Raw genomic sequence first — 8,417 nt, forward strand, 5'->3', positions numbered from 1 at the left:
GGTTGAAGAGCACTGGTCCCAGAAGGGAGGAGAAGAAACGAGCGGGGCCGTTCGAGAACCCCTTCGGAACGGGTGGCAGCCCACATAGTCGCCTCGCACAGGTGAGGCCGATATCGACCTGACGCCAGAAATACCGGGCAGCATCGACCGTTGTCGTCGTCGTCGTTATACCTGGTCTCCCCCGCCTGCCACCCTCACCCGCCGCCGTCGTCACCCCCGGAGGATGCCGGCGCCCGCGTACAGTCAATGGTGGAGGGTTTGGGGGCTGACGCACGGCCTCGCCGCCGCCAATCCCTGGACCCTGGTGGTCGCGGCTGCGCCCTGTCGTGTTTTCCGCAACGGAACCGCCGCCGACGCCGACGTCGCTGCCGCTACCGCGACGGCAAGAGAGGGCGCCGTGGCGACCCGGTGGCGGGGAGGACTACGAGGGCAGACGTTCTAAAGCCACCCCGACGGAGAGACACGCCGAGACGCCCCTGCCATTGGGAGCCCTTCGGTCTTAGTAAGTATCCGATCTCTCGTTCCTCGCTCTGTATTCTCGCATCATTTCTTTCTCTCGCTTGCTCATCTCGCTCTCTCATCTTCCTCCTCGTATGTTCAAAGGTGCACGCGTTCGTGGAATTTCCTATGAATCTTCTTGATCCTGGCGCGCGGCTTTCGGGCTCGTTTCGCAGGAATCGGTAGTTTCCAATACGATTCGAGAGAGAGAGAGAGAGAGAGAGAGAGAGAGAGAGAGAGAGAGGGAGAGAGAGAATTAGAATCTCGTGTAATTTATAAATGTTCTCTTTCCCTCTTTTCGATGTTTGTTGAATGATGAAAAATTATTCCTGTGTTAAACCTGAATTTTTAAAAATTTATGTTGATGCGACGGTAATCCTTGAGATATGTAATGCTTCCGGTATAAATGTTCTTTCGATAATTTCGTGCATATATTGAAATTTCTTGATTCATAAGATTCAATCGAATTCTCGAGGGATTAATAAAATTCACGCTTCTGCACAATTTTTCTTCACGCTTTTTTCTAACTTGCTTTGTCTGAATAACATGTGAGCTAGCTAAAGGGGAGTTAAAAAAAATATATATATTATATATATATATATATATATATATATATATATATATACTTGCACAAATCATATCACATTATAATATTAATTTTCTATTGTTCTGCAATTGCATCAATTTTTCTCTGCATCAATCTTGTTTTTTTAGATAAATTTGTTATCTTAAAAATAATTAATATATCTATCTTTCACTTTAGATTTATATTTATTATTAGTTTGTGGCGCAACAATTGCTTTATTTGCAATACAATATTTTAAATTAAATTTAATCGTTAAATCACGAAATAAAGATTTTTACTCTACTTATTATAAGATATAATTGCATTCTGACAAAAAATATAATAAAAATGACAGGATTGAGAATTAGAATTTAAAAAATAGCATAGATTTTTTTCATATGAATTTAAATTCTCCGCCGAGAATGGTGTTTGTTGTGTAACGCGTGATCAAATTGACACTAAGGAAATCCTAGAGTTTGAAATTTGCGATTACAAGAACGACACGGATAATAAGGGACATTACTGAACCCCTCCTGCAAACAACGACGTACGAAATAACACGTGGCTGTCAAATAACTATATTGCGATGCGACGATGCGGGGGAGTAAAAATTACCTTGGGAAGTTACGCACGTGTGTAATGCCCGGTCTTCCTCAAATGTGCACAGTATAAGAGAGCCGGATGTTATAGATAGATGCAGAAACGGTAAATTTAACCTGCCCATTGGTATAACGCGTACATAAGATAATAGAAAGGTTAGTAAAAATTGTGTCGAACGTATATATATACACGATAGGACATGAATATGTAGAGTAAAAGCGATGTTGCCTCACGCGCGATTGCGCGGGTTAAAAATATGATGATGATGATGAATTTCAACTCGAAGGTTGACGGACTCTCCCTTTGTTTCATTCTTAAACCAGGTTCCTCTACAAAAGCGAGAGGGCATAAACATATACACTTTTATAAGTGTAAATCTGTTATTACATAATTTGCATATAAAACCTGTTGTTGCTCTAGTAGAGACAATGCTACTTTTGCGTTAGACTTATGTTCTTGCAAACACACATTTTCTCTCGAAAGTATGCACTTGTGCATGTGCATTTTTTTTCTGAAAATGACAAATTTTTATTGCTACTAATCGTTCATAAATTAATCTAATAAGCAGAGATGCTATCGCTGTTGCAGGCTCGGTTGTGAACTCGGCTGAAAAGGTGGAGGGCCCGGGGACGCGGGGAGCCAAGGAGTCGGTGAACGACTCGAAGGACGAAGACGGATCGGACGTCGCCTCGACTCTGAGCGGCTTGCTCGCCGGTCTTCCGACCTTGGCGGGCCCCCAACGCCTTGCCAATTCCCTCAGGCAGAAGTTCGCCAGTAACTCCGGTGAGTCGATGAATCGTTTTTGCGTAAGGCGTATGTCGTCGGGGAGGCTCGCGTTCCAAGTCCGCCTATCGATCACATTCGGGACGACGAGGACCACGACGACGATCGACAGGCGTCGTTTCGCGAACGCGAGAACCATCGTCTCGAAATCGATCGACCCCTATAATTCTGTGCCTTAAATGTTAAATATTGTAGCACAGGCTACGAGTACCAGCTAAATCTAAATCGCACTTTTTTTGTTTTACATTCACGAAAGGTTCCGATGAATTAGGATAATAACGGAGTATGTGAATAATGGAGTCGGAGCACGCAGCAAATCAAATTAGATATTTAATCCAGATTGCGGCGAATTGTCGCGTTCCTGAAAAAAAGTTGCTAAGTGTACTTTATATTAATTGCACTTACCAATTTTTCCCGTTTTTCGGCTTGTAAGAGAGATGTGGCTCTAGTTTCTACTGCCCTCAACCCTTTCGGACACCCATTGTTTTACTGTACTCTTAAAGTATAATTATCGTATTTTCGTGCTCTTGCACTGGTCTCTCAGTTAATTTAAAAGGAAAAACGGAGAAAGTAACAGAAAGGATTTAAAAACATTCATGAATCGTATTTTTAAAAAAACTGCCTATTTTAATGCAATTTTTTTATATAAAGTATTTTAATAATTTTAGTAACTTTTAAAAACTAACTTTTTTTATTTTTGGTAACTGACAGTAGTAGATTATGAAAATTTAAATGATTAAATTTTAGACAGTAGAAAATTTTAGACAGTTATATGGACATTTAAATAATTAAAGTTTCATAATTACACAATAGTGTTATGAAGTCTTCTTTCGCTTAAAAATAATATGAAGATATAAATAATGCATTTGACGTTTGATCGAAAATTTAGAGCTCGCATTAAGGATACTATTTGTACATTTTTGTTGGTAGAATTTGTTGAGAAAGATTGTTGAGAAAAGAAACTGATGCATTGTAAGGTTCCCCTTTTTATTATCGATTCAAATTATGTTTTTGGCTTTGTATTTCAATTAGATTTTTCGCAATTATTTATTTGCAAGTTTATTTATTACTGGTTTCTTAATAAGATTTATTTGGATTAAATTGATTTCTCAATAAGATTTATTATTGATTTTATTAGATTCGTTATTGATTTCTCAATAAGACTTGGTTAAACCTTTAATATAAGTCTTATTAAGAAATTAATTATCATTAATTTCTTAATAAGGCTTATATTAAATAATTATTGATTAAATTAATCGGTTTTCTTAATAAGATCTATTTCTGAATAACACTTATATTTTAGGTGTTTGTTGCTTAAGTTGTTGATTAGTTTCGTCATCGATTTCTTCTAATAAATTTCGACACGTTAATAATTTATTATGAATATCTCTGAGAAAATATTGTTTCCTTATTATCTTTTCTATTTTCTTTATTGTCTTTTCTCATGATTATTCATAGATATCAGGCGATGAATATTGACTGATTACATCAGGCACTCTCTTTGATCAATGATCTTATTTATCGCACGTTGCTGCAACCTCACAGAAGGAAAGATTCTTAGTGTCTCGTTAGTCTCGATTGAATGCATTTAAAAGCAACCGTGTACGCATCATTCACTCTTATCCGACGCTTCAAATCACTTTTATAAAATAACCGCGACATGCAAATCGGAAGGAAAGAAGGAGACGTAAGACATTTATTACTTTGATTAAGAATTATTATTATGATTATGAAAATTTAATTAACTCCTAAACTCTTTATTTCTAAACCGAAGGAGGCCCTCTAATATTGTTTATTGTTTATTTTATATTCATTTTATATAATTGGTCATTATTTTCAACTATGACAGTTCGATAAAACTATAACAATATTAATAATATCGAACAGCAATATCGCCATTAATACTCCTAATAACGCTAACATTCGTGAAGTGATTAGCGACCCTGCCGACAAAGTCTAGCACGCGTCGACCCTCGCCCCTTGTTTTCTTGGCGCTTTCCCGCGCTGTTTTTATCTCCACCGTGTAACACGATACACGATATACCAGGCTCAGGTATATAGAGTCGATCTCGCGACGCCTTATCGTGGGGGAGCCTCCATCCGGTGTCGTGTTCTCTTTCAAACACGCGCGGGGAAGCAACCCGGATAGAGAGAAATAGTCTAGAGAGCGGGGGTGCATTTTCCTTGCTGCACAAAAGTGCTGCTTATCGTGATCGCGTGGTTGGGTCGGACGATAGATTCTGGGTGGTTTGGATGGACATCGTCGTTTCGCGCTGACCAGGCCGGGTCAGGGCTCCCCCCCCCATCTTCTTTTTCTTCTTCTTCTTTTTCTTCTTTTTCTTCAACTCTTCCCAATCCCGAGTCTCTTCTCCGACGCATTTTTTTCTGACGGTAATCTCTTGCTAATCCGTCGCGAAGCCTGTCGGTTGCCGTCGCGAAGAAGCGGTATTGCGTAAACAGCGTGTAAAAAGAAAAAAAAAAGAAAAACTCGCGCGAATCGGTTAATCGAACGCGAGAGCTAATCGCCAACTCGGTGATCTGTTGTAGGTTACCCCCGGCCCGGCCTGATGCGCGCCGCCCCTATCGCGACGATCTCCTCGTCACGTTCGCTTCCCGAGGTCGCACGACTGGTGACCGCGGTTAGTCTCACCCGTTAAGACACATACAAAAAAAGCGGAAGAGAAAACCGGTCGCTCCGCGAGCGGCCACTTAGAGAACATCATGACGACGATACCGATACTCAACATGGAATTCGGCGAACTTAAGGAGATCGTCTGGTCGAAGCTGCAGGAACCCAAGTCTCAGCGCAAGCTGATTCTTGTCATCGTCTCCGTGGCGTTGCTGCTGGATAACATGCTGTACATGGTGATTGTGCCGATTATACCCGACTATCTGAAATATGTGGGCGCGTTTGGGCCAATCGAGGAGACGCCCAATTCCACCGATACGCCGAGTCATCCCGGTCAGGACTCCGCTACCGGGATGCTATTCGCATCGAAGGCGATCGTGCAGCTGATGGTCAATCCGTTCTCCGGGGCGTTGATCGACCGAATCGGCTACGACATACCTATGATGATCGGTCTCTGCATCATGTTCCTGTCAACCAGCGTGTTTGCGTGCGGCAAGAGCTACAGCGTGTTGTTCTTCGCGAGGAGTCTGCAAGGTGTCGGTTCCGCATTCGCCGATACCTCCGGCCTTGCCATGATCGCTGATCGTTTCACCGAGGAGTCGGAACGTTCGAAAGCGCTCGGCATCGCCTTGGCGTTTATCAGTTTCGGCTGCTTGGTCGCGCCGCCATTTGGCGGCGCCCTGTATCAGTTTGCCGGCAAGGAGGTGCCGTTTCTGATACTAGCATTCGTCAGTTTAGCGGACGGTTTCATGCTGCTGCTGGTGATGAAGCCGATCAAGGAACAGTTACGCGAGTCACGCAATCACGAGCCCAAGTCGACGATACCGATCTGGCGATTGCTAATGGACCCGTACATCGCTGTATGTGCGGGTGCTCTGATGATGTCCAACGTCGCGCTGGCCTTTCTCGAGCCAACCATCTCGCTATGGATGGAAGACACGATGACTCACGACAACTGGAAGATCGGTATGGTATGGCTGCCGGCTTTCTTCCCTCACGTAGTCGGTGTAATAATCACCGTGAAGATGGCCAAGCAATATCCGCAGTATCAATGGCTGATGGCGGCCGGCGGACTCGCGCTCGAGGGCCTCTGCTGCTTCATTATACCATTCTCCAATTCGTATAAGGTGCTGATGATACCTCTGTGCGGCATTTGCTTCGGCATCGCGCTCATCGACACCGCTCTGCTGCCTACTCTAGGCTACTTGGTGGACGTCAGATATGTATCGGTCTACGGCAGCATCTACGCGATTGCAGACATCTCGTATAGCGTGGCGTACGCGGTGGGCCCGATCATAGCTGGCGGTGTGGTCGAGGCAATCGGTTTCACCGCGCTCAACATTGGCATCGCCTTCTCAAATCTTCTCTACGCGCCAGTGCTCTATTACCTGCGGCACATCTACGATTTCAAGCCGTTCCAGGATGAAGCAAACGTACTGATGCAGGATCCACCCGATAAGGAATACCAGACATACGTGTTGCAGGAGCAGCGGCCGATCACCGGCGAGATAGGTAACCACCTGAATCAGACACGCATGGAGACGAATATCGACCAAGGTTACGATCAGAACTATCAGACGCCCATGCAGGCAAGTTATGGCGGCTACGGCGCGCAAAACGCGAACATTGGCTACACTCAATCCGCGCACGAACAACCGCCGGTCTACAATCAACCGCCGGCAGGCTACGGTCAACCTGGCGACTACGGCCAGCAGAGGAATTACGTGGCCGACCAGGAGCAACCAGGCCAGGGTGGCCAGGTTGACGTGAATCCCTTCAGGAGACAGACGGACCAACGACCGGCCGGAGACAGCAATCCCTTTAGACAAGGAATGTATTAAGAGCGATGGCCGCCGCTACCGGTGTCGTCAACGATCGCTCGAAGGTGTGCGTTCGAGAGTCTTCGAGACAGGCTTCCACAACTTAACGGCAGAGAAATGACGTCGTAGGGCAGCTCGGCGAGATCCTCCTCAGGAGCGACGGCGATCGGGACGCTCGATCAGCCTGCGGGGGATCGCTGATCGCGCTCGCCGGATTTCGATCGTGCTCGAGGTTATCATCGGTGCTTTGTCGGGAATGATGAGAGGCAACGACTTCCAGAGTGATTTCCTCGGATTCTCGCGGAAGGTCATCCTCATGGTGAATCCTGACGGTCCTGGGATCCATGTGTAGTATCGGCAATAGGAATTACGAGTATGAAGGGAAGAAAAATAGAGAGAAACGTTGCTGAAAAATATGCAGGATAAGTCGTTGAAAGACTGAGAGACGACGATTGGTACAGAAAAGATTCGCCGGAAGCGAGAATAAGGATCTCGAGGGAGGACGAGTAATCGCAACATCGAAATAAAATAAAACAAAGAGTGAGAGGGAAGAGTAATGTATCGGTGCTATGGAGAGAAGAAAAAGTAGCATCCTACATCTAGGATGCGAGTCGTTGCGTAAAGTGTAAGGGGAGAGAAAGAGAAAGAGAGGATTCACGGCCGCGACGAAGGCTTCCTATCAGCAAGGACCTTCGCTCGCGGATTGCCGCCGGGCAAGTTTTGAATTTTTATCGTTTTTCGTTGAAAATCGTTCTGCTTGCTGAACGGAAATATCATATCATTAATTAAGGCGTCAGAGAAATCTAGGAAGTAAGGCTTTAAGTTAGGTAGCCGATCATATAGAGGAGGGTTGTGACGAGGATGATCGAAGCTCGCGTTCCGCGAATCGCTCTTTATTGACAAAGTACTTGTCTCTCTGCTTCGATCTTTTCAAAGTTTTATTACAAGAAAAATTTAGGAGTGAAACTTGGATTGCTTGCGATCATCCGAGGCTTTCACATTCTAAAACCGTTATTTGTTACGCGTTTATTGTTAATAAGATTCTTTTCTACAACTGGAATAATCATTATAAATTATTATTAATAAAGATAACACGTGAAGTCTATTAAACATTTTTAATTCAATGTTTGAAATTGTTTTACACTCCTTTATCTATTTTCTTGTCTTCGAAAAGGAGGAAAACTTCTCTTTTTACAATTTTAATGAAATAAATATATGTGTTTTTCTCAATTACTCGATAACACTTGAATAATTTTCTAATACTCACATATATACACACAATAATTTAAAAAGATATTGTTCTAAATGATTGATTTTTGCTTTAATCCTTTAAGTTTTTCTCACACTAATCGAGTACTTTGCCGCAATAACGGAGCAATAGCAGTACCAAAGCGCGAGCGCGTCAAAGTATAAACATATCTGTATTTTTATGAGATTACTTTTCTAATTATAGAGATATTTCGTTCGAACCGGATTTGGTTCATGCGGGAAATCGCGCGATATCTAGACGTAGACATGCATT

The 8,417-nt window shown here is 43.4% G+C and overlaps 1 protein-coding gene across 1 annotated transcript; it reads left to right on the forward strand.

The window, feature by feature from the left end:
* The first annotated feature begins 2,272 nt into the window (after positions 1–2,272).
* LOC109610054 (vesicular acetylcholine transporter) lies at positions 2,273–7,979 on the forward strand. The gene is made up of 2 exons (XM_020027790.2): positions 2,273–2,446; positions 4,994–7,979. Exon 2 carries the CDS (start codon positions 5,168–5,170, stop codon positions 6,914–6,916), a length of 1,749 nt encoding a protein of 582 aa, XP_019883349.1. The 5' UTR covers positions 2,273–2,446; positions 4,994–5,167; the 3' UTR covers positions 6,917–7,979.
* The last annotated feature ends 438 nt before the right edge of the window (positions 7,980–8,417 follow it).

The sequence above is a fragment of the Camponotus floridanus genome, unplaced genomic scaffold (genome assembly GCF_003227725.1).
Source record: "Camponotus floridanus strain SB8 unplaced genomic scaffold, Cflo_v7.5 scaffold3, whole genome shotgun sequence".
NCBI classification, from domain to species: domain Eukaryota; kingdom Metazoa; phylum Arthropoda; class Insecta; order Hymenoptera; family Formicidae; genus Camponotus; species Camponotus floridanus.

What these genes read in the sequence shown, in the direction of transcription:
- LOC109610054 (XM_020027790.2), top strand. Translation starts at nt 5,168, where the DNA reads ATGACGACGATACCGATACTCAACATGGAATTCGGCGAACTTAAGGAG.